Source organism: Panicum virgatum, chromosome 6K (assembly GCF_016808335.1).
Source record: "Panicum virgatum strain AP13 chromosome 6K, P.virgatum_v5, whole genome shotgun sequence".
In the NCBI taxonomy this organism is placed as follows: Eukaryota; Viridiplantae; Streptophyta; class Magnoliopsida; order Poales; family Poaceae; genus Panicum; species Panicum virgatum.
Genome location: NC_053141.1, coordinates 18,217,848 through 18,245,022, shown reverse-complemented (window position 1 = coordinate 18,245,022; position 27,175 = coordinate 18,217,848). Strand labels below are relative to the sequence as shown.

Sequence of the window (27,175 nt, the reverse complement as noted above, 5' to 3'; positions counted from 1 at the left end):
TGAGAAAACATGCAGTTCTAGTAAAAAAAAACAGCCAGTTCTGAGACTGCAAAACCGCCAAAACGTCTTACATGCTAAAAGTTTTGGACAAAGAGAAAATAAGATCAAAAACCAAATATTAGAGGCAAAACAGTCTCAAGACTAGTTCTTGATTTTGCTTCTGAAATTCCAGCCGAGATTGCTGAAGATTTATGTTGCAGTCACCTCCAAACTTTTGCAGCCCTTCATCAAGATGAGCCAAAGCCGAATCACTGACAGATTTAGATGCCTGATTAGCCGAATCAATGCCCGATTTCCTTTTAAATATCAAACCACACTGACAGGTTTACATTAGATTATTAGCCAAGGATCAACCCTTCATCAATACGACAGGCAGGCAAAGGCACGCCAATCAATATTTGTGCCCTGTCTTGGAACAGGGGACGGCTTTTTATTATAGTTTTGGCACAACTAGATGGAAAAATTGTATGGTTTTTAGGACTATGTTAAGTGCAAGCTCTAAATTTGCAATTCTAGAACGCTGATTCCATCAATACATCCAGGAGCACGGGCTACAATTTTATAAAGAAATTTTAAGAAATCAAAATAATCAAAATTGTTTACCTTTGCTTTCTCTAGTTTGTTCATATTATAATGCATGCCATATAATATATGTAGATACTTCCTTTTCTTTTCTAGTTGTGATTGACATCAGTTGTCATTTGCTCTCTATGTTTTTCAATCGACAATCGTAGTTTTCTTTTTTGCATTTCACTTCTATTAGCATTCACATGTGTTTAGTCAAAATCTTAGCATGAGCACGGCCGACACGCTCATCGTAATAGCGGCGTCGGCTATTATCCGATATATAGTCCAACATGCGTACCCCTAGTCAGCCAAGCCAGCATGACCACCTCTAGCGCGAGTGAGCCCACACCACCTGCCTTGATTGATGCAACAGGCGCACCACGCCACTCCCTGCTGCAAAGCCTAGGGCATGAAGGCGAACGATCCGACTGCCCGACACGTGGCCAGAGCGCTGACCAAGCAACGAGGATTAGCAAGCATGCCCCCGCTGATTTAAGCCGCCCGTAAGACGACCATGCCCTGCGATGGGGTCGGCGGATGGGATCTGTTGACACCCAAATTTGGCACTTGTAGAGGCCGACCGGTCGGGCTGACTGGTCAGACCGGTCTAGACTGTACAGTCCGAGTAGAATTAGAGTTTTTTTGTAAAAAATCTTTTTGTAATTCTACTCGTGAAGGGGTACGTCTTCCACGACCTATAAATATAAAGGTTGAGGCCGATTGAGGTTATTCCCAATCGAATCAATCAAAAATTGCATTACTTTTATCTCTCAAACCCTAGCCCTCTTCCAAATCCTAATTGTTTTCTTCTCTTGTCTCGACGGCCTTTGAAGACGTTCTGAGTAGCGTGACGAGCTCCGACGGAGTTCCTCCCGAGCTCGCCGTTCTAGGCTTTCTGAGAAGCCCTGCCTGCACCGGTCAGACCTGTTGGTAGCACCGGTCAGACCGGTCTGTCCAGAGTTTCGGTGGTGTTGATCGTTTTGACGATCGTCGCGTGTGCTAGCGCAATCGAGTATGTGTGGGACCGAAGCCGGCGACCAGAAGGGGGTGAATGGGAGCCGATCAAAATTTCTTCCGAAATTCAAACCGTCGGCCTATATCCCGAAAATCACCCAAACCCTCAAGCGTTCTGGCCAAAGTTTGGAATAGCTATGTAAAAGCTAAACCAACACAAAAGGCCTCGAACGAGCGAGCGAAACCACGAAGCAAATCGGAAGCGAATTAGGAAAACTGTAGAACTGATCTGCCTGGACCGGTCTGACCGGTGCGTGGGACCGGTCTGACCGGTCGTGCCTACCGGTCTGACCGGTAGCACCCAGAAAACCCCCGAGAAATTGGATTCAAACGGTGAATCTCGAACAAACGACCACGAAAATCGGTGAAACTTGGGGGATTGCTTTGCCCCTATCCCGTGAACATATCCCCAAGAGATCTCGGCCTAAAGATCAACGAATCTTGAGAATTATGGGGAGATCAAAAGAGATTGGGGTTTTCTCAAAAACTCAAGAACTCGAATTCGAACCAGCCAGTGATAACAGAGGGTTTAAGACTGAGTTAGAAGCACGGGAATCACAGCAAAGAACTCATAACCTCCTCGCAATCAAGTGCACCAAAAACGAAATCGAAATCTCATCAAACAAGGCACAAAACGAGGAGATGGATTGATTCCAACCGCCCAGAGGGCACGAGGAGGTTAGGGCCTCCTTTCCCAATCAAATCCACAAGAGTTCTCACACAAACAACATTCAAATCTACCCTAAAGAGATGAACAGGGAGAGAGAGAGACGCAGGGGCGGCGGCCTGGGGAACAGAACAATTCACGGACGCAATACAAAAGCCGCTATTGACCTAACACAAGTGAAGGGGTATTTATACCCGCGGGACCGGTCAGACCGGTACGCTGGACCGGTCAGACCGGTTGGTTAGACCGGTTAGACCGGTGCCAGGGACCGGTCAGACCGGTTGGCCTGCAGCACCCCCTGTACACGATCTCATCCGACAGCCGAGGTTCTTTCTTCGAAACGAAGTCTTCTCCGCGATGCCGCCGTCTTGATGAAGATCCAGTCCACGGTTTTGGAGGGTCCGCGAAACTCGGGTAGGTGGCCGGTTTTGAGAAAACCGCCAAAACCTCACGCGCGGGAAGATTCCCGCCTCCACGCCGTGGCCCTAGACGCCATTCCCGCCTCGGCCTTCTGACGGCCCTAGACGCCGCCCGACGCCCGTCACCTCCTCGCCCGCAGCGAGGCCCTAGACGCCGTCGACGCCCTAGACGCCGTCGATGCCCTAGACGCCGTCGACGCCCGTCGCCTCCGTCAGTCCCGAGATCGACGCCCGTGCCTCCACGACTTGGCGTCTTCAACCGCCGTTCGCCTCCTTGGTTTTGTGGCGCAAACCAAGAAACCCGCCTTCCGTCGCCGCTTGCGCCCTCGATCCAGGAGTGGACGCCACAGCTGCCGCTCGGTCCGAGCTCCGGTCCCGGCTGCCCTTCACCGCCGTCCACCGCACGGTCCATCGGCCACAGCACGTCCACGACAACTCCCCATCGACACTCGACGCCCGTGTACCTGCAATCCAAAGACCAAGCGCACGATCACACCGCACGGTTGACAATTCACTCATCACAAGCAGGATAGAGTACTCAACATTCCTCAATCTCCCCCTTGATGAGTGCATTGTCAAGACACCACCTGAAAGCAGAGAAGTGATAAAAAGAGAAGCAAGAAAGTGAAGAACTCAAGCATGTGACACAAAGCTCAGAGAAGCAGAAACAATCACTTACTCAAGCAGAGATCGATCCCCTAAGACAAGGGCAACGGCTCGACGCAATCGATCAAAAGCCAAAACATGACTCCTCAAAGACAGAGGTAACGCTCGACGCAGTCATGCAAGAAGCAGAGGGAAAATGAGGAAAACCAGGAGCCAAGAACAAAGCAGAAACTCCCCAAGCAAAGTTTTTCCCTCTCACAAGTGCAACTCTCCCAAAATGATGCACTCTCAAAGCCCTGTGCACAACAAGTTTTTCAAAAATCAAACAAGTCTCCCCCTTGTTCGATCACTTCTCCCAAAATTCTCCCCCTTGTTGGCACATGCACACATCAAGGCTAAAAAGACCTAAAGCTCCCCCTGAAGCTGAGACTCCCCCTGAACAGATGCTATGCAATGAATGCAATGCAGGAGGTGTAAGTGAAAGCATTCAGGGATACAAAGATATGAGCAACATCTAGTCTCAAGCACGTGTGCATCCATAAACCAGACCTGCATCTAGCTCAACAAGGTATATCAAATCAGTCTAGAGCTAGGCAAGTTCAGTTTAGGAGAAATAAAAGCATCACCCATGATCTAGCACTAACAAGTAGGGAATAGAAAGCAGTGCTAATCATACTCATATAGGTGAGCCAAACCAGCCAAAGATGTTGTTAACATTCATTTTTCCATCAAATTTATATCAATCAATTCTTAATGCCAGGGGTTGAAAGCTTGTTATGCTTTACTTAGCAACGAGGCCAAGCCTATGCCAAAAGACAATCAGAAGCTTAAAGCACTCGTTTCAGTCATGCACAGCCTTGCCCGGGTTCTCACAAGTGCAAAGTGAGCCGTCCTGAAAGCTCGATCAGTGCGACAAGCAATCCCACCTGGATCTTTTCAATCTATTTCAAGAACAGTTCAAGCAATTTTATCAGGTGTAGATTATTTCAAATATTTTAATTGCTGAACGAAAAGCCACACTAGCATGAATAAGATAGCAAAGCATATCAACACGCCCTAACATGCTAGTAGCCAAGACAGGGTGATCATGTTTTCATATTTTTCAAATCAAAATATCTTAACTCAGATGATGTAATATACACAGTGGAGCAAGCTATACATGATCAAGTTTATCAACTCACACTAGCAGGCACTAGAAGATCATAGCAATGTATACAAGAATGCTAGTGCTAATGTGACAATGCAAAAATGCAAACATGTACAATGCATATGCACAATGCAACTACCAAACCAAGAAAACAAAAAGAAGAGCAAACAAGACCTACAAAGCTAACCAAAGAAAAGTCAGTGATCAAAAGGGGTAACAAACCACAAGCTCCCCTCGCAAGCGAGCAAATGTGTCCTGCTCTAGCGGTTTAGTGAGGATATCTGCGGTTTGCCTCTCTGAAGGGACATGGATCAGGTCTATCTGTCCTCTCTCATAGTTATCTCACAGGAAATGGAATCGGATGTCTATGTGCTTAGTTCTGGAGTGTAGGACAGGGCTCTTTGCAATGCTAATAGCGGACATGTTGTCTACAAAGATGGGAACCCTACCAAAACCCAATCCATAATCCCGCAAGGTTTGTTTCATCCAAAGTATCTGGGAGCAGCAGCTAGCAGCGGCAATATACTCAGCTTCTGTGGAAGAAAGCGCTACGCTAGCCTGCTTGCGAGAGGACCAAGACACCAAAGATGTACCGAGAAATTGACAAGTGCCGGATGTCGACTTGCGATCCAACCGACACCCACCGAAATCGGCATCAGAAAAGCCCACCAAAACCAGAGAAGAACCCGCAGAATACCAGAGACCAAATTCAGGGGTGAATTTCAAATACCTGAAGATGCGTTTCACCACCTGCCTGTGGGAGGTGCGCGGCGAAGCCTGATACCGCGTGCAGAGGCAGACGCCGAACTGGATGTCCGGTCGCGTCACCGTCAGGTACAGGAGGGAGCCGATCATGCTCCTGTACTCCTTCTGGTCCACCGCCTCGCCGTCCAAGTCCTCATCAAGCGCCGTAGATGTGCTGATCGGAGTCGGCTGAGGAGACAAGTCACTCATGTCGAACTTCCGCAGCAAGTCTCTAGTGTACTTAGCTTGATGGACAAAAGTGCCCTGAGGAGTTTGCTTGATATGCAGCCCGAGGAAGAACTGCAGCTCACCCATCATGCTCATCTCGAACTCCCTGGACATCTGCTCAGAAAACTTGGAGACAAGAGCGTGAGAAGAGCTACCAAAGATAATATCATCCATGTATATCTGAACCAAAAGAAAATCAGTGCCAGATCGCATGAGGAACAAAGTTTTCTCAACACATCCCATTTTAAAGCCCTGAGCCAGCAAAAAGGTTTTCAATCTATCATACCAAGCTCTAGGTGCCTGTTTCAAACCGTAAAGAGCTTTCTGAAGTTTATAAACACGGTTTGGAAACTTGGGATTTTTGAAACCAGGGGGTTGCTTCACATAAACCTCTTCTTCAATAAAACCATTCAAGAAGGCAGATTTCACATCCATTTGGAAAACCTTAAAACCCTTGGAAGCAGCAAATGCAAGAAAAATTCGAATAGCTTCCAAACGAGCAACAGGGGCAAAAGTTTCCTCAAAATCAATACCCTCTTTTTGGCAAAATCCCTAGGCAACAAGACGAGCCTTGTTCCGAACAACCAAACCATCCTCACCCTGCTTGTTTTTGAAAACTCACTTCATTCCGATGGGATTACAAGCAGGTGGAGGCTCGACTAAAACCCAAACTTGATTTCTTTCAAAATTTTCAAGTTCCTCATGCATGGCATTGACCCAATTAGAATCAGAAAGAGCGTGTCCAATATCTTTGGGCTCAAAAGAGGCAACAAACGCTGAATGAGCAAAGCCAGCGATACTTGTTACCTTGGACCTGGTGACTCGCTCGTTGAGATCACCTAGCATCTGTTGAGGTGGATGGCGACGCTGAATGTGTCGCGGTGCTTCCTGTGTCGAAGTCGCCTCCCCCTCAACCAAAGCTGGTGCCTCCTCAGCTGCAGCTGGTGTAGCCTGAGTCACCTCCTCGAACAGCCCCCGGGAAGTATACGTAGTCGGATCGGGGCCGTCGTCATCGTTCGAGCGCGTGGCAGAAATAGCTGGGTCCACAGCACGCGTGGTAGCCTCAGCCTCGCCATCTGCAGCTTCTTCCTCCTCATCTTCAAAGATGGAGGTGCCGAGCTCATCATCTCCTGCAACTTCAAAGACAGAAGAATTGCACAGTGCAGTCTCGTCGAAAGTGACTTCACAAGTCTCTCTGACGATGTTAGTATCAATAATCAGCACACGGTACGCTCTAGAGTGAGAAGCATAACCAAGAAAGACACCGTCAGACGAGCGAGACTCAAACTTATCAAGATTTCCATCTTTCAGCACAAAGCACCGGCAACCGAAAACTCTAAGATGGTCAACACGGGGCTGGCATCCAAACCGCAACTCATAAGAAGTCCTGTGCATGAAAGCACGCAAGAAAATGCGGTTGGACACGTAACAAGCGGTGTTAACCGCCTCAGCCCAGTATTTGCGAGGAGTCCTATGCTCATCGAGCATCGTCCTCGCCATCTCAACCAGCGTCCGATTCTTCCGCTCTACAACTCCATTCTGCTGTGGAGTGTAGGGAGAAGAATACTAATGTTCAAGCCCTTGATCACTGCAAAAGGCGTCAAAACGAGCGTTTTTGAATTCTGTGCCATTATCACTGCGAATCGCTCGTATGGCCTGGGGTAGCTCGTTTTTCAACCTCAAGATCAAATCTCGAACAAACTCGAAAGTCTCATCCTTGGTTCTCATGAAAAAGACCCAAGAATAGCGAGAAAAGTCGTCCACAATCACAAGCACGTACCACTTCCCACCAACGGACATCACCCTAGAAGGACCAACTGTGTCCATGTGTAGCAACTCTCCAGGGTGAGCGGTCATCACCTGATTAATAGGCGGATGAGAAGCGGCAATCATCTTCCCGTGGAGACACGGATGACAAACAAGGTCCTTTTCAAACTTCAATTTGGGCAATCCTCGGATCAGGCCAAGTGAGCTCAGTCTCGACAACAAATCGAAGCTCAAATGTCCAAGTTTCCTATGCCACTTCCACAAATCAGAAGAAGGACCAGCCATCAAGCAATGAGAAGGGCCAAAAGGAGTTCCAGAGAAGTCAACCAAGAAAATCCGATCGCGAGGTGTAATCCGGCAAACCAAATCTCCCCTGGAATCCAAAACACGCGAGCAACCCTCCTTGAAGCGAACCTCAAACCCCTCATCAAGAAGTTGCGAAACAGAGAGCAAATTAAAGCCAAGATTCGAAACCAAGGCAACTTCTCTCAGGGTAAAGCGATCAGAAACTCGAACAGCGCCAAGTCCACGTACCTTTCCTCTTCCATTATCCCCGAACACAATGTACTCCTTTGAGCGCATCGGGGTGAGGCTGGAGAACCATTTGTCATTCCCGGTCATGTGGCGCGAACAACCGGAGTCCATGATCCACCTGTTCTCCAAGCCTCCGACCTGCACATCAGTAGTGAGACAAAAGGTGAGCAAATGTCTCAACACTGGGGTTAGCAAAGTGAGAAGCAAACCAGTGTCGAGCCATTTGCTCTACAGAAGGGTTAGCAAAACCAGACAAAGCGTATCCCCCATCCCGTCTACCGCGTGACTGACGAACACCACCGCGAGGAAAGCGTGGAGTCTCAAAACCTCCTCCAAAGCCTCGGTCCCGTGGTCCATAGCCGTACTAAAAACGACCAGGAGCACGGCCGGCAAAGCAACCACCCGCTGGAGCACGGTAACCACCACCGTCTCCCTGACCTCCACCTACACGGCGCGCCCTAGCATCTCGCCTATCACCACGCCGAGAAGGACCATGCACCTGAGCAGAGTACATGTTCGCGTTCTGTCTCTCCTGCTCTCTCCTCACAGCCCGCTTCCTCCTGAAGCAAAACTCCTCTAGGTGACCTTCCCTGTCACAGAACTCGCAGTGGTACCTCACCTCACGCTTGGGAGGTGGAGGCCTAGCCTGCGGACGGGGAGGAGCAGCCCTCTTCTTCTGGGCAACCTGGGCTGTGGCAGCAGGGAGCATGTCGAGGGAGTTCCACAGCTCATTGGGCTTTGGAACCCAAACCTGCTTCTGCGGAGGTGCTTTCGGTGGTTCTTTAAGCACGCCATCCGCGGGGTCAACAAGCGAAGGCTGCGTGCTCATGCTAGTAGTGTTTCCAGCAGCCTTGCCGATCTTACCATACAACCTGTCAAAGTCTGACTTTGTGTATGTGTAACCGACCCCAAACCCATCACCACGCTTGAATTGCTTGATCATCATGCCCAACTGCGGCTCACTAGCAGAAACCCAACTAAGAATCGCCCTAAGATAGGTATTCTCATTCTCCAGGTTGGCTTTCTCTACCGCAAGATTATCCAAATCAGAGATCAAACCAGGGCAAACAGAGCAGTCAATAGGTGGGCTAGACTCTATGACCTTAGTCTTTCCAAAAGACTTGATCAAAGCGTTCTTCTCCTCTAGCTCCAACCTAAGCGTGGGACAAAGCTTACAAGCGCCAAGCAAAACTGGCCTAGACTTCATCTCCTCTAGCTCGCACACAACAGTAGCAAACTTAGACTGCAACGAAGCTAGATCAGACTTAAAGATAGGACACTCCTCGCATTCAAGCACATCACTAACAATGGGAGCGTCCTTGACAAGTTCAAGCTCATGCTTGGCCTTGGCTAGCTCGTGAGACACGTCAGAAAGCGAAGTCTTAGCAACATCTAAGTTCGCGATGTTCTCATCATGCTTGGCACGGAGAGCAACAAGATCGTTCATGTGAGATATGCAGCCAGCGCACTCATCCTCACTAGATTTCTCCCTAGCACAAGCCAGCTCAGACCTAAGCTTTCTACGCTCTCTAGCTGCTTCCTTAAGCAGCCTCTTCTGGTTGTCGAGAGCGGCGTACAACTCCCTAACCTCTGTATCAAGCAGGTCGATCGTGGAGTTTACCTCTGAATCGCTCTCGGATCCAGGAGAAGAGCCGGAGTGCGTCGGTGTAGCATGTCCACCCGAAGACGCACGAGAACCATCGGCTTCGCCCGCCATGGTGCAGAAGCTCTTGCGCTGACCGGCCGCCAAGCAAAGGCCGATGAAGCCGGTGGCTTCCTTGTCCCACTTCTTCTTCTTCTTGTCGTCATCGTCGGAGGTCGGTGAAGAAGAGCGATCAGTGTCGGAGCTCTTGTCGAGGTCGCTGAGCTGCGCCAGGAAGGCCTTCTCCCGCTTCTTGGCCTTGTACTGGAAGCACTTCTTGAGCGACTCCTTGTCGAAGCGTCCTCCCCAGTCACGACTGCGGTGCTTGTGGCGCCGACGCTCCTTGTTGGAGCCTCCCTCGTCGCGGTCACGGTGGTGGTAGTAGTCGAAGGAGTTGTTCTGGCCACCGCCGGACTTCTTGGGGCAATCGGCGACGAAGTGGTTCAGATCGCCGCAGTTGTAGCACCCGGGGTTCTTCTTCCTCTGCCTGTTGTGGTAGACGCGCTGGAACTTGCTGATGAGGAGGCACAAGCCGTCGTCGTCCAGCGTCTCCAGCTGCTCATCTGAAATAGAAGGCAAAGAGGCAAGAGAAAAGCCAAGAGCAGAGTTAGCGTTAGAGCCCGATCCACCACCTGGGCCAGTCACAAGAGCGACGCTCTTGGAAGGAGGGGCACCATTGAGCTTGGCTCGTGTCTGGTTATCCACCTCCGTGGCCTTGAGCTTGCTGAAAAGCTCGTTCACCGTCAGAGTCTCATAGCCAGCAGACTCAATGATGGTGTTCACCTTGAGATCCCACACAGAGCGATCAAGTGTGTAAAGCAACTTAAGGGCCTTCTCGTGCTCTGTGTACTCAAGGGCACCAACAGATCTGTTAGCATTGACCTTGTTCACAATCGACTGAAAATGACTGAACATCAGGTCAATGCTCTCACCCGGCTACTGTGTGAAGTTCTCGTACTCACGCCGGTGAGTCTCGAACAGTCTGGCCTTCACCTGAGGTGTACCCTCATGGTAGTTCTCAAGACACGTCCAAATTTTGTGGGCTTCCTGAAAACCCTGGACGCGTGAGAACTCCGCACGAGAAACGCCAGCGAACAAGACATTGACGGCCTTGGCGTTAGCCTCATGCTGGGTCACTTGAAGCGGTGTGGTCCGAACAACAAGCACCTCGTAAAGGTGGTTCGTGGTAATCTCCCAGACCTCGGCTCCCATGCTCTGCAGGAAGGCTCTCATGCGAACCTTCCAGTAGGCATAGTCCTCGCCGGAAAACATGGGGATCTTACCAAGACTCGCCATGGTCGCCGAGTGGTTTTCGAACCGGTTAAGGTACTGAAAACCTCAACCGAGCTCTGATACCAATTGTGGGACCGAAGCCGGCGACCAGAGGGGGGTGAATGGGAGCCGATCAAAATTTCTTCCGAAATTCAAACCGTCGGCCTATATCCCGAAAATGATAGTGTTCATACGCCGTAAGCTTCTGCACCATGTGTGCCAGCGAGGAAAATTCCAACTGGAAAGCCAGATCCTTGATCGGCTTAGCGAGCCCCAGAATAGCCAAATCGACTGCCTCCTTTTCTGTTATGCGCGATGAGTAGCATCGGTTCTTGACTTCTCTGAAGCGCTGTATATACTCTGAGACAGTTTCACCTCGCTTCTGCCTGACTTGGGCGAGGTCGGCAATCCCGGCTTTAGCAGCTTCTGAATGATACTGGGTGTGAAACTGATCTTCCAGCTGTCTCCAAGTCCGGATCGAATCCGGGAGCAGTGATGTATACCATCCGAAGGCTGAACCCGTGAGAGACTGGGAGAAGAAACGGTCCCTTAAAGGATCCGACACTGAGATCATCCCAAGCTGCGTTAGGTATCGGCTCACATGTTCAATGGAGCTGGCTCCTTCTGATCCACTGAATTTGGTGAACTCCGGAAGCCGATACTTGGGTGGCAACGGGATCAAATCATAGTCACTTGGATACAGCTTGGAATAGCCAATCGCCTTTCTCTTGGGCAGGATGCCAAACTGATCCCTCAGTAATGCACTGACCTGCTCCACACTAATGACTCCTGGGGCCGAGGGTTCAGCACTCGGCCCGGTAGCGTACTTTGCCAGTCATGCCTGCTTCTCGGCGTCTGCTCCTGAAGCTGCTGTACCTACCAGCTGCCCCGTGCGTGTTGCGCTGACGTTGTCAGGTATGTACACGCACGTGTAGCCGTGCGGGGTCTCTTTGGGCGGCTCGCTCAGGAACTGTCCTTCTCCGGGGTCACCGCCGATCTTGTATACGACGTAGATTGGCGAACCCTGCTGCCCTGCTGCCGCGAGTGAGTACGATACTGGCGGCCTAGATTGCAATGTAGCTTCTCCCCTGTGGCTCCTCAGGATTGGCCCCGATGGGGAGTACTGGTTCTTGATCACCTCCAGGACAACACGATGTGCCACGCTCTCAAGCTCGTTCATCAGGCTTTCTGAGTGCCGATGAAGCGCATGAGCCACCATATAGTTCATCTCCTGGCGTAGGGCCCTGGTGCGCTCCTCTGAAGGCACGGACAGATCAACATTGTCGAGAGCGCCCTCTGGTGAGAACCCCTTCCACCTGATGCCGTGGTTGCGGGTCCTCTCAAAAGAGCCGATGAGATCGGCCTCGAACTGAGCTTTGACCTCATCATATTTTAGCTTGTGTTCCGGAGTCAGCTCTTCATACGTGACAAGGTTGGTGACCGGCGGAACCGGTGCTTGGTCTTGAGCTCCTGCCATCTCTGCGGTGGGCGTTGTCGTTGATGAAGGTCCCACTGGGCGTACCAGAATGTGATGTCGGTCGAAACCCACCGGCGAGTAGCGACAGGCAACACGAAGAGCCGGGAGGTCGCCGGGGCGCTGGCAGGCACTGCTCCCTCGTCCACGGCCCGCAATTCTATCACACGCCGCGGCTTGTGAAGACGCAGGGCATGCCACCTGACCTATACCCGATCAGGAAGGTGCGAACGTGCTTGTAACGATTTGCCTGCATACACAAACACGTGGAAACATAAGTCCGAGCCGTGGTCGGCTCCCCGGGACAATTCTTGCATCGGCTTTAAAGAGCCGATCGAGTCTCAGTGTCAGATTGGATCTGTTTGCATCCGGATTTTGATAAATAAAGCAAATAACTATAAAGCTGCTTCAATTAAATCTAACTAATCTGATCCACGACGGTAAAAGCTTCACTGTTAGATCGGAACATCCTACACGTGATTGGGCCTAATGAACATAACAGATAACTAAACCATAACAAAAAATAGAGGCCTAAGAACTAGCAAGAGCCGATTCCCGGAACAATCCCTATCAAGGCTAAAATAAAGCATCTACTACGTCACCGGATCATCCAAACCGTTTGCAAGGCCTAATCTAACAGATATTACGCCAACTCTTAAGAATAAGAGCAAACCATAATAGATTAGATCCACTAGATGGAAGAGAAGCAGGCTGTCATTTCCGTGCAACTAACTCTATGCAACAAGAATTAGCATAAGATTGTAACGTGACTGCACAGAAACAACATGATATTCGTAGATGATAGACAATAAAAGCACGATGAATCTACTAAAAGAACCATGCTATGAACATCAGGATAACTAGTATTACTCGCCATCAAAAACGCTTCAGTACGAGTAATACCAAGGTAAAAGCAAGAACAAGCTGCCCTGACCGCAAGAAGCAATCAGGGCAGCATGACGCTTACTTGGATGAAACCCTAAGATTAGGGGTGGCGGTGCGCCAAGAGTTGTTGTTTGCGAGACGTGATGACATTCTCTCTTTCATGAATAACATAGGGTATATATTTATAGTCCGGAGACTTGGGAAACAATCTAAACCTATCTTGTTCCGATTGGACTCTATCTCTAATCTTGAACTAAATCTAAAGATACATGGCCCATGTGGCCCAAATGCTCACGCAGGAACCGATTTACAAGCCTTCTTAATCTTCTGCTTTAAGCCCAACTTGCTTTCAGCCCATAAATTAACCCTGTTAATTTATGGCGGTAACAGGCACGCTGTTAGGGATAATGCCAGGTTCGTGTTCTTGGAGATTCTTGGTGCCATTGTTTTCTTGGATATTATGAGGAGGAAGGCAGAGAAGGTGTAGGACCTCCCGACCGCGGGGAGGAACAGGATCTCCTCCTCCAGCGCTCACGCGCACCAGGGGAGAAGCAGGGCGCTATAGCCGGATCTCGCCCACGGGGCCCTGCCCTACGCCAGTCGTGGGGAGGAACAGGATCCGGCAGCTGCTCGCGCTCGCCAGGGGACAAGGCGCCACCGCCGATCTCAGACGAGCGGACGAGCTCGGGGTCTGGCTCGCTTCAACGATAAGATTGGGGTAGAAAGATCTTTTCGCACGAGCTGATCCAACTAGGTAACGGCTGGTCTGGATGAAAGAGCCAAAAATCTAACGGAAGGGACATATACCAAAAACAACTTTCAATTTGAGGCCATATACCAAAGTTCAAACAAAAAAGGTCAAGAAACCAAGACCAACTTTTTTTTAGGGTCAAGAAACCAATTTACTCATAATGTTACAGGTGTTGACGGTGGTAGTACCTGATCCACAAGACAGGAGGTGGGAGCATCATATCCACACTCCTAGAATAAAGGGTAAAAATTAAAACTAACTGTGGTGAATAGATTGCAACCTGCCAAACGGAAACTAGCCAATTTATGCTATACCCAATTATTTGATCTGCTGGATGTTGTGCCTAAAAACCAAGTAGCCAAGCCACTCAGCCCCTAAATGAAACAATTTTGTTCACTTGATTCCAATCTAGTTAAAGAGCAGATTATATATATTTGGTCCGTGGCACGGACAAAACATTATTAAAACGTTTGTAACCTTGTACTAATCATGCCATCAACTTCACAATGTTTAACGCAGACTAATCCTGACCCATTGAGAACGGTCCCCTCAATCACTGGTGATGATCTACAAAGAAGTTTATAGTTACATTATTCCTTGGTAGTTGGTATTGCTCCCCATTTCTATTCACATTTGTTTGGTTCATCTTTCCATGAAATTCATGCTTGTTCTCAGGCACGATTGCATTTGACCTTATTTATGTTGCTCCCTGCATAGTGCAACCCAGAATGTATCAGAAGAATTAATCTCCTCTATGTTGCAAGTCTGTGAATTTCTACAGGAAGCATTGGATTTTTTTTGTAGAAATTTTTTAATGACTCTAAGAGAAGCCACGGCCGCCAAAAAAAAGGTCATCTTAATATTTTGATTTATTTTTCTTAGAAAAAGAAGGTATTCTTGGAGAGCTTTTAAGCTCTTTAACAGAACAAGGATGAAACTACTAGTTAGGTTGGGCTTGTTTGGATACAGGGGATTACGATCAACCTTTTAATCATCCATGATATATTCCAATCCCTTATCACTTAAAATACCCATTCAATGTTCTCAAATTTGCTTGTAAGGTTTCTACACAAAATTAATGTTTACAGGGGATTACCAGAAGTTGCCCAATAATAAACCATACTATAAAATAGAGTACCAGATGAAAGTCGTGCAGCTCATGCTAATTGAATAAGTACAAGTTAGTGAAGACCACGTTACAATTTCTGAAGATAAGCACATTATTTAAGACAGTCTGTTTCTAATATTAATATATTAAGAAGGTCGCTGACATAGATGACCAAGTACAATTAATCTCTTTTTTTTCTGACTTGCGCAAATGAATATAGATAGTCAGACTGTGGATACATGTACGGCCGCTGACACCAGCCATACCAAAAGCTAAAATGCAGAGCCTACTTTTAACTTACCGACTGTCACCAGCAACGTCAGACTGACTAATTAACATGCATACCAATCCCCCGATTTAATTACCAATTACCATAATACCCTTGATCAATTAAATTTAATTAAAACTACTCCCTCCGTTCCAAATTATAAGTCATTCCAAAAATCTTGGAGAGTCAAATTTTTTCAAATTTGACCAAATTTATATGACAAGATAATAACATTTATGATACCACTTAAGTATCATTAGATTCTATGTTAGCTATATTTTCATAGTACACCTATTTAATGTGGTAAATTTTTATATTTCTCTCTATAATTTTAGTCAAACTTTGAGATGATTTGACTCTCCAAGATTTTTGGAATGACTTATAATTTGAAACGGAGGGAGTACTAATTTAGATAAGCATCCATAGGCATTAAAAAAAGGACCCACAACAACCGTAAAAGAGCTCAAAGAAAGAAGTTGAGAAATGCTAACATCACTTATACTGTATACTGGTTGAGTATTTGACTTTATAGAGGCTCATCAGAACAAGTACTATGCACTGAGTATTCAACATGAAATCGTGCTTGAGGGGAAAAGACTGTCGTAAAGGCTGAGATGATGTTTTATTATTTAATTAATATGCTTAATTTACTCCTGTGGTCCACAAATGTTGGGGCTACAGCCCTGCAAAAGTAGTTTATGATGTTTGTCAAAAGGTGATCCATTTTGCGAGGAACTTCCGCAGCAACTTTTTTTTCCCAATCCATGTCAATTGTTAGGGATCTATCATGTTCTCTGATTGACGTGTTTGTGTTTTTTTTAACACAGAGAGTTACATGTGCAGGAGAATGAGCATGTGCAGCGAGCTTTTTTCTTTATAGCCCAATCCAAACTTTGCAGAGCGTGCGTGAGTGAAATGAGACCTTTTGTCATGTGTGGCACATACGAGTGGACCTTTGTGCCCTGGCAGGCTGGCAGCGGAAACAATCAAGATCTGGTAAAATGGAATCTATCGTGTCCTGCGATGCATATTATATGAACTACGTGCAACCATGACTCTAAAACCCTACACATACCCGCCATAAAAAATAAAATAAAAAACTGGAAGTACCCAGTAGTTTTCTATCTTGTTTACTAGTTACCATGCTCATCATCTAGTATCAAAATGTGGTAGCTGCACATGTTTTGCTAACCGACAGACTAATTCCTAATTTTCCTGTGTGTCAGTTCTATGTGTTTTTGCCTACCCGACAGGTAATTACTACTTTTCCTGTGTGTGAAGTAATTATTGTGTGTTTTCCAAAAAACTGACATAATAATATTAATTTTCCTATATGCATTTGAAGAAACGACCATCAAAATAATTTTTCACTTAGAGGCACTAGTGGAGAATGGGCCTTTTATCCCGGGGTACAACACCCTGGTCTGGTCACTCAACCAGGACTAGGAGTATGGGACAAAAAGCTTGGCCCTTTAGTCCACCAGCATGTGGGATGCTTTCTTACCATTCCACCAGCATAACACATCACTGCTAGAAAGAGTCTATTGGCACCTGTCAAGGGCCTTAGGTACCAGTTTTTGAACCGGTACTACGAAACTGAGACCAAAAGTCTTGGTCTTTGTCGTCCGTTAAAATAATCGGTACCTATGGCTCTCTTTAGTATCGGGTGAAGGTTCTACCCGTTACCAAGACATTACTACGAAACTGAGACCAAAAGTCTCGGTCTTCGTCCCCCGGTAAAATAACCGATACCTAAGACTCTTAATATCGGGTGAAGGTTCTGTCCGGTACCAAGGCATTTTTGGCAAAAAAATACATAAGTCACATGATTTTTCACGCAAAATACACGCACGTGGGTTGGCCAGGATTCGAACTCTGGATCTCTTTGCCTCGTGTGTACTTGCTTACCATCTCACCTACACATCATTTGTGATGGAAAGAGAAATATTTTTCTTTTGAAATAATCCATGGATGAATCATAGGTACCGCGTAGTAACACCAAACGATACCTAAGACTATCCATAGGCACCGGTTGGTGTTACCACTCGGTACTAATATTGAAGTACCGGGTGGTAACACCACCTGGTGCCTATTATGGATAGTCTTCCATCCGGTACCTAAAGATTTCCGTAGGCTTCCATCCACCCCAAAAGTACCGGTATGAAGAAGAACCAGTACATATGCTAGCATTGGTACCGGGTTTTCTTTATGCCGGTACTTTTGGGGTGGACTTTTGACATGTTTTCTAGTAGTGATGTGATCCTAGTTGGGATGTTTTCTTTTAAACTAAGCCGTGGACGATCCTTTAGTACCAACTGGTACTAAAAGGTTTGGACATTTAGTTCCGGTTGGAGCCAACAACCGAGATTAAAGAGGGACTTTTAGTCCTTGTTGGTGGCTCCAACAAGGACTAAAGAGCCCTTTCGTCCCCTAGCCGTTAAACAATGACTAATGCCTAGATTAGTCCCGGACTCAAATTGTGGCCGAACAATGCCAAAGACCAAAAACTATTTCTGTACTAGTAAGGGAAATCATGGTTATTTATACGAAACATGACTGTTTAGTGTACACAACGTTGAACTTACCACGCGCTACAATTACACGATGGATATTAAGATCATTCCACTTTAGAGAAAACTTATTATTTAGTGTAGTTCTATATCTTGTTTTGTTTAGTATAATACTTTAAAAATGTAAGCTGAGCATAATTTCCTAGTGGGGTGCATGTCTTCCTTCAAGTCAGAAATGCCAATATGAGTACCCCCTTTAAGTATTCTAGCTAATCTTCATTCAATAATTGTTTGGTTTCTCAAATCCAACAGTTATGTTAACACATTTTTAAAAGTATTATTATAGATATTAAGTTATTCCCCGGTGTACATATTTTGAATGCATTTTTTGTCCTAATAACAGCTTTCTCTCATTCTAATAATTATTGTTTGAATTCCTTAGAAATATATTTAGAAGCAGTGTGTTTTACATAGAAAATATGATTGTGCGACAGACAGGGGAACATAACTAGAAAATTGGTCATAAATTTGAAATCACTAGCTTGGTCTCTATTGAGGTTAAGCAAAGTTTGGGAAATTGAAAAAGGTACCTTAAACTATTCCTTTTCAGCTTTTTTTTTGAGATTATTCCTTTTCAGCTTTATACAAGCATATGAACCAACAGTAGTACCATACCATGTACCTCCTATATACTGTGCATTAACCAAAGAGATGCATATAAAGGGGTCCGTCTCCTTGGAGATCCCATCCAACACTAGAATATTAAAATAGCAAATGACCATCCAATCGATGACTGGACGACATCTTACTTCTTGTAGCATAGCAATGTGCAGGATGGGGCCTGCCACAGTGGACGAATGGAGCCTCTTGCAACGACTGGTTCCCTGCGTGGCTCTCTCCATCATGGAGGCAGACATGCCTTCCTTGTAGGGTTGGATCACCGCTAGTGTTTCTTCTTGGCTGCAATAATTTGTGCTGCCTAATATAAAAAAAAGTTGATGCAGCACTGTGATGGAGCCAATAGAATATGAGGGAAACCAACAAAGAAACAGCTCTCCATGTCCCCTTGCACAATATTTGCTCAATGTACAAATCACTGGAGAAACAAAAGGAACAGAACAATGCAGAATAGGAAAAGTATATGTCGTTGAAAAGTGGGAGGCATTGAAAGTGTCGTTTGCTTGTTGAGCTCGACAAGTGACGATTTTCAGCGGTGCTGCTAATAATTAAAAAAATGTTGCAAGCTAAACTTAAGAAGTTGTCATTAAATGCAGTTTCCACAAACTAGGGCCATATGGGTTGTCAGCATTAATTTGACTTGAGTTTTCCTCACATATAGGACTTTTTATTATAAAAACTGGTACGCTATGCAGAGTTGCCATCGTGGTATGCAAAAACTTTACACGAAAATTTAAAAATTTGAAAAAGTATTTTGCACCTATCAAGCGCCAATGAGAATAAAATATCATTTGAATATGCAGTAAACAATAATGTAAATCTGAGATCCAGCCATTTATTCCAGGCTTTGAAACACATAGCTATTTTTTGTGAATGGAATTCTAAAAACGTATCTACATCTGACAATATGATTTGCATCAAGTAGTGAGTTTTTAGTACATCTGTCAAATATATAGTTAGCAAGCTCATACTTTTTAACTCCATATATGCTAGAGATTGGTACAGTTACATAGTTAATTATGACCACAACTAATGACACCTTCTAAGTTAATTAATGGAAGCAAATATAAACCTTTATCCATATACATTGAGAAGTGTGAGAATGTTAAAAAATGCAGCCAGCAGACAATATACACACAAGCAAATGTTTAACTGAATATTGTATGGGTAATCTATGGACTATGTGGATAGGTCGTATAACACATAGGAGGGACCATGTCTTCTTCAATTGAGGGTTCCACCTACCACACCCTCCATCGTGTCTAAAATAATTGCAATATACTAGTGTCGATCTTCAGGTAATACTACTACTCTATCGGGTTTTCATGTTGTTGTTGCTGCTGCTTGCTGCTGCTCCTCCACCTACTACTACTACTATTATTATTATTATTATTATTATTATTATTATTATTATTATTATTATTATTATTATTATTATTATTATTACCAACGTGTGTGCTATTCTACACCGTAGATGTAGCTACACCCAACTAATTACTGCACAAATTTTTAAATTTTCAGTAATAACCGCTGCATGTGATTACTAAACACCATTTCACTAAATATGATTCATTAATTTGGTAACTCGGTTCAGTTATTTCTGGTTAGGCTTAGTAATTTGACTATTGGATGTAGAATAGTATTACCGTTGTTATTATTATTATTATTATTATTATTATTATTATTATTATTATTATTATTATTATTATTATTATTATTATTATTATTAGTGTGAGCCTCTAGGATCTTTTTAGGGCTAGATCAGGATTTGATAATTGTGCTAGATGAACGTACACACAAATGGAACATAGCAACCTAGGATTTTTGGAGACAAGTTCCACTACTACACAAATCTTAACCGAGGCTGCTCGGGCGGCTGTCAGTGGCCGCGCACCTCCATGCCGTCCCGCGCCACCGCCAGAGGGCCTCGTCCCCCTGTCGTCCCACACCGCCGCCGCTGTCCCGCACCGCCCCCCATGTCGTCTAGCGCTGTCGACAGGGGCTGCGCGCCCCGCACGCTATCCAGAGCTGCCACAAGAGGGCCTGCGGGGAAGGTGAAAGAGGGTGGTGACATGGAGGAGGGCGAGGAGGCGAAGGAGATGAGGCAGAGGCTGAGGAGGGTGATGAGGGAAAGGGCCGGCTGAGGCCAGACTGCTCGGGAGAGAGAGAGGGGGGGAGAGGGAGTGAAACCCTAAAGTCCCATATATATATTCGGAGCGACTAATCAGGCTGATGTGGGATTTTCTAAATTGGACTGGGCTTCGCCACATTAATGGTGGTGAGTTCCTTAAGCTGCTCGCCTCCAAAAATAGCCCTATTTTCCTAGGCGGGCGTCTTATAATGTCCGACTGGGTTAATAAATTTTAGGAGGCGGTTAATTTTTAATCGCCTCCGTAAATCAATTTTGCAAGGTGATTTTTTACCGTCTCGGTTAATGAAAAATGTCCACCTTGGTTAATCTGAGGCATTAACTGAGGCTATTGTTAAAGATCGCGGTAAATACTTTTTTTGTAGTAATGTTCCATGTGGATTGGTGGGGAGTGAGGGGATTAATTCATTACACTTCTCAATCTCCTCCAATCCACAAGGGGAATAGATTATATGTCCAAAATAGCATTAAAGCTGGAGCTCTTGTGTCACATAAACATCAGTGTTGGATAAGTAGCATAAATGTCAATGTAAAGTGACGCTAATAATGGCAAAAAGAAGAACAAGAACGCAATTGTAGATTTGTAGTTCTCAAATAATATCGAGTATCCGAGTTTCAACACCCAACTTAATGGACAGACAAAATCACACAATAAAATTTCACAAATGAGGTCAAAATCGTGTAATTGCCCCCACTCAGATACTTATATTTTCTAATTTATTCCAGGAATCAACAACACCATTCTTTCATTGGTTATTAACGACGTGTGACCGTCGAGAACTAGGATCCTACTATGGCTTTTTCCAATGATGTCAAGATATCTTTGCTATCAAATAACCATGCTACTTTGTTCCTTCGAGAAAATATCAGTCATGTTTATTGGAACTCACCGCTTTGAAATATTTGATCGGTTTCCTTCTCATTTTTCTAGACTTAGGACCATTTTGTTGTTTAGTGAATTTCTCCGATTATTTGGAGTATCAACTGCCATGATATTACGTGCTTTTACTATAAGTTTTTATATGTTCGTTTTACCAATGGTAGTGTGCGGTGTTTGAGAATTGAGACGCAAAGGAGTACCTTTCATCATTGGTAAGCACGGTTGAGCTTTACTACCTTGCCTTCAGATGTCCTTGTGCCTCCTTACCCGTACACTCATCCGGACAAATGGACTATCCATCAGAGCAAAATCAGGCAGTACATCCTTTTTTTTTTACCTCCTTGTGCAGCTACTTCAAGACATATGACGCCTACAAAATCCAAATTTAACCTTGCAGGACAACTCAGGCTACACTTTAATTTTTATCTGTCTGTTTGTCAGAAAGAAGAAATAATTTGAAGTTCTCCGTCCCAACCTATTTATCCGGACACAGAAGTTAAAAATAGCAGGTAATTCAGGTAACTACTGTCAGTGTCAGGTACCGAGGAAGACAGAAGGGAGGACCAAGACAGAAATCCCCTGTCAGGCGCCTTCCGATACCACCAAGGCCGGAAGCCGGAGCGCGCAGCGCAGCGCAGCGCAGAGCCATCGCCAACTCGCCATTCGCCACGCACCAACCCCGCGCCGCGCGGCCTCTGCGGCTCCCGCCCTGTCGCTGTCTGTCCCTGCAGCAGCGCTACAAGAAACGGCAGGAACCGCGCGCCGCAGCCGCAGCGAGCCCCCATGTGTTCGTGCTGAGTCTCGACAATACTCTCCCCGCCCAGCCAGCCAGCTCCCCTCCCACATCACCTCGTGCTCTCCACGGCCGCATGCGCTGCGCCCCCTTGTCCTGACCCCCTCCTCCTCCCACCACCTCGTTCTTTCCTCCCATCCCGCCCTGTCTCGGCGCGAGGCAGCGCCGGTCAGCTGACAGGGACAGCTAGAACGCGCGGGCGGAGCCACCAGCGTTCCCTGAACACTTGTTGATTTCTTGATGAGTTGGCGTCGGCGGCGGCAAGGCGGAGGAGGGGATTCGGCTTCCCCAGCGCCGGCGGCCGCCTGAACATCCCTTCTTCTTCCTCTACGGTGCGCTCTCGCGAGGTGAGCGGGCCGCTTTCCTTTTCTTGATTCTGTTTAGTCGCGCGGAGCCATTTCTATCGGGCATTTCGTCGCCGGGAGATCTGATCTTTATTTTTGGCAGGAATTTAACGCTAATGCCTGCTTAATTTCGGGATAAATGCTTTGATCCTGGTTCGATTTTCTTGGGTAGTCGCCTAAATTGTCCTTTCATCGTCTGTCCATCCGGCCGGCCCTCTCTTGGATGTCAAAAGGGCGCGTTTGTACCGATGCGCTCAGGTTCTTCTTCCCCTTTGCCGTTCTTGCCTTTTCCTCGCCTGTCCAAGGTCAATCTGCGAGCTCAATGCCGGCGCTGGTAGTTGCGCCATTCCTCCTTGGGCAGATGGGGCCGTCTCGTCCTCCCGCCCCGAGAGGGACAGGGGAGACAGCGACGCGTCTCTGCTGCCGTTTTTCCACCACCATTACTGCGTCTCCGCCTCCGTCTGACCACATCGCTTTGTGGTCTGCAGAATAGTAGGAAAATAATAATTGCAGTTTAAAAAAAGGGGGTGGTTTGGGATGCGGCTGCTTACCATTTCCTGGATCAGTTTGGGGGAAGATGCTATCTTCATTTATCTTCCAGTTCATTTTTTTAACATATCAGTATTCATGTTCTTCCCTGTCAATTTGGTGCGATTTGTTTCCTAAGGAAAGGTGACATCTGTTCTACACTTGATCCATGCGGATGCAGTACCAGTGCTTTGAGTGCTAGTACTTTCCCGGATCAGTTGAGGTTATTCTCTATGTTCATATTCTCTCTTGATTTATTGAATTTGGGTATTGCTTGCGTAGAGAACCCAGCTTTTTCTAGAAGTGGCATAATGATGCAATTTCTCATTTACTACCCCCCTGACCCTCCATCGTTCGCTAGCTACCCACAGAACATGCTGAGCCCGTGACGCCATTTTGTCCCTGCTTTTGTAGGATTCTTGTGTTTATTGTCAATTGGACATGTGGCGTTTTTCCGCCATTTCTGAATCAGTTTCTTTGTATAGTGCGCAAGTGGCGTGTGGTGAATTCCACAGATCAGTATAAGGCTAACGCCCGCTCTCCATTCCTGTGCCTGCCTAAGTATTTCTCGGCTTTAAGAATTCTGTCATTCTGTGCAGTTCCATAGGGTGCTCGACTAGTGACATCTAGTACTTGGAGAGTCTCTGCAAGAATTGTTGGTAATATTTTGTGTTTTCATAGGTACAAGCGCCATGGGGCTCTTAGGTATGATGGGCGATTCATTCGGGTGCTCAGCTACCGGTGAGCGACTCGTCTCTGCCGCAAGGGATGGAGACATTCAAGAGGCTAGAGCCCTCTTGGAGCTCAACCCCCGCCTTGCCCGGTATTCCACTTTTGGGATCCGGAACTCGCCACTACATTACTCGGCTGCGAAGGGTCACCATGAGGTGAACCATTGATTTTGTGAATAATAGTTTCCTGATCTTTCTGCAATAATCCTAGATCCACCTTGCCTTTTTAATTTATTTAATTTAATCAGTTATCAGTATGTGGATTTTCTATTATTTGACAAATAGTATCTCCTTGCTCCATGATAGATTGTATCCCTCCTAATCGAATCCGGGGTTAATATCAACCTTAGAAATTGCAGAGGACAGGTAAATTCTTCTATTTCTCACCTTAGATCTTCAATGATATTTTCATATTCCTTTAGAGTATTTCAGCGGCAGTGAGTTTTCATCCAGAATTATATTAGGAAATACACTTAACTGATAATTTATTCCATAAGTGGTTTATGCAATGATCTGATACAACTACAGGCTTTGTAACTGAGGTTGCCTATTTTTTCGAGTGGGAATTAGTAGCTTCAAGGAGAGAGGGACTATATCCTTATTTCGTTTTCTTCGTTGAGTTCTACTGTACAAAATGGTTGTGAAGTACTTAAATTTGATAGAGATAGACTATTCTTCAATGGGTTGCTTGATTGTTTACTTTTCTTCCCAGTTGTGTTTTAAGTTCTGCGCCATTTTTTATTGCTAACTCTGAACATTAAACTGCGCAGACTGCTCTGATGCAAGCTTGTCTATATGGTCACTGGAAAGTTGTACAGATTCTAGTTCTTTTCAAAGCTAATGTAAGTGAACATCACCTAACTTATTTTGGGTCAAATTATTCCAAAATATGATGCCTGTATCTTGAATTTCTAGATTCACAGGAGAGATTGTTTTAGTGGCGCAACAGCTATTCATTTTGCCGCCCTTAAAGGTCATGCTCGGTGCATTCGGCTTCTTGTGGCTGATTACGTGCCGAGCTTGTCAGAGTTTTGGAACGTTATGCATGGAAAGTCCAGGGATGAAGCAAAAAAGGATGTCTTCGATGCAGTGTATGTAGAACCCTGACGTTCATCTATGTTGGCAATTGGCATCTCTCTAACCACTTATAAATTTGCATCATTTTCATTTGTACTCTCCGCGTGTTCATTTATGTGGTCATCCTCACTCATAAATATGTGTCATTTCTTGTGCTCTCCAGATCTCTCCAGAGGCTAATTAATGGAAAGTCGGATGGTGGCGTCACCCCGCTTCACTTGGCAGCCCTTCATGGCCATGCTGAGAGTGTTCAGCTGCTATTAGATCTTGGAGCTTCTGTCTCTGAGGTCACAGTCAATGATGGTTCAACTATTGACCTCATTGGTACGTACTAAAGAGTCGTGGAACTTTGACTATCAGTTTGGCATGTAATTGTAGATGACAAGTTGATCTTTTCTGACTTTTTAATATGATCGTAGATTAACTGATTCCTTCACGCAGGTTCAGGTAGCACTCCTCTCCATTACGCGGCATGTGGTGGAAGTGCTGTCTGCTGCCAAGTATGACGGCTAACTTTTCTATTTCATGAGAACTTAAGCAAATTTGCCAACTCCCATTTACTGATTTCTGCGAAACAGCTTCTCATTGCAGCAGGAGCGAACATTGGAGCTGAAAATGCTAATGGGTATGCACTAGCCAGTCTATCATAGATATTTGTTTCTACAACAAATCAATTAAAGTTCGTTTAAAAAAAACAATTAAAGTTAGCTTATAAAAAAAATTTACTATAGAACTGCCACAGCAGGGTTATGTTCTTTGTTATAAAAAATGTTGTATGAAATAAGATCTCTTTATTTAGTCACTTGCATATGTAGTTCAGCCACCTTTACTTTGAATTACTCAAATCCTGAATCTATTTTTAATTTTTTGTACTTATGAATTCTGATGTTGTATGCACTTTTATCCCACATGAAACTTGAAACTGTTGTCTTCCAATGATGAAATAGTGATTGGACTGGAGTATGTTAATCCCTTACTGGAAAAAGACTTCCATGCTAGTTGTTTGGATTGCTTATTCTCTTCTCCAATACTATTTGCTTGAAGGTTGACTCCTCGAGATGTGGCACGTTCGTGGCACAAAAATAGCGTTGAAGGCATCCTAAGCAAACAGCCAGAAGGCCGAATACGCATTCTTCCTTCACCATATCTGTGTCTACCATTGATGAGCATTGTCAAAATTGCTCGGTGAGTTCAAATACCAGACAAAATATGTAGATATTCATATATCATCAGTAAGTGTCCACAATTAAAATTCAAAAAGCTAGAGCTGCCATGTTTTCCATTTTTTTCTTTTCTTATGTGCCATTAAAAATTCAACCGTTTTTTTATATTCTGCAGTGAGTGCGGATGGAGAAAGACTTCTGCCTCCTCCACATGTCAGGATCCATGCGTCATATGCTTGGAGGTGGAATGCACGGTAGCTGCAGAAGGTACCGGCAAACTGACTCATGATGCATCGTTCAACCTGCAAATATAACCGATAACTGCATGTTTAATAGGTTGCGGCCATGAGTTCTGCACCAAATGCGCACTCTATTTGTGCTCGACCACAAGCAGCTCAACATCTATCCGTGGCGTTCCCGGCTCCGTATCATGCCCTTTGTGCCGTCATGCCATTGTCTCTTTCATGAAGCTCACGAGTACCACTCCAATAAAGGAGCTTCCATGGACAAGCACAACACTAGCTCTATGTGTCGCAGGCGCAAGCACTGGTTCCAATCATGCCAGCTCCTTGCATCGTCGGCCTGACACGCATCGACTGCGCTCCTCCTCGGTTCAGTTGGGATGCTCCTCTTTTAGATCCATTGGCTCTGGGAAACTTTCGTCATTCAAGTTGAACTGCACAGGAGCTGAAGAGGCGGTGCCTTGCCTCATCAGTTGTCTCCGGCCAGGTGTGCAGCGGTCGTCATCGTACAGGGAAAGAATTAGGAGATATTCAGAGTTTTGATAGCAGCCCTCTGTTTGTTCTCTGCCTCCCTTCCTGCGAGTTTTTGGGGTTTGGCAGATCAAACTTGTTTAGTGTCCATGTTTCTCTTTGCTTCTGTGTTTCTTGTCATGTAATATGCATGCAGTCCTCGTGCTGAAGATCTGTTTGTGTACATGACTCATCTACTTATATGTGAAGTATATACCATCTCCGTTTTACAAAAGCAAGTTCATGGATCTTCATAAAAAGTAAGTTCATGGATCTTCATAAAAAGTTAACTTGGAGGATTTGGATTTTAGAGGTAATCTGGCAATATTGAATCTGCCAATTCAAGTTATCAAGTTTATATTTGTTTGTAAATAGAATGACTTCAATGATTTCAGATGTAATCTGGCAACGTTGAATCTGCCAATTCAAGATGTACACAAAAAAAATCCGCTCATTAACTTGCAAATCTACATTGTA

General features: G+C 45.6%; 1 protein-coding gene across 3 annotated transcripts; it reads left to right on the top strand.

Moving 5' to 3' along the window:
- The first annotated feature begins 21,973 nt into the window (after positions 1-21,973).
- LOC120711955 (probable E3 ubiquitin-protein ligase XBOS35) lies at positions 21,974-26,937 on the top strand. 3 transcript variants are annotated; one of them, XM_039997628.1, is made up of 11 exons: positions 21,974-22,450; positions 23,657-23,862; positions 24,013-24,072; positions 24,477-24,548; positions 24,622-24,797; positions 24,947-25,107; positions 25,225-25,283; positions 25,362-25,408; positions 25,828-25,968; positions 26,122-26,213; positions 26,283-26,937. In XM_039997628.1, the coding sequence occupies exons 2-11, from the start codon at positions 23,668-23,670 to the stop codon at positions 26,729-26,731; spliced, it is 1,452 nt and encodes a 483-aa protein (XP_039853562.1). In that variant the 5' UTR covers positions 21,974-22,450; positions 23,657-23,667; the 3' UTR covers positions 26,732-26,937. The 3 variants fall into 3 exon arrangements, with proteins under 3 accessions (XP_039853562.1, XP_039853563.1, XP_039853564.1); XM_039997629.1 differs by lacking the exon at positions 21,974-22,450 and adding an exon at positions 22,606-23,198; XM_039997630.1 differs by lacking the exon at positions 21,974-22,450 and adding an exon at positions 23,307-23,536.
- Positions 26,938-27,175: the final 238 nt, after the last annotated feature.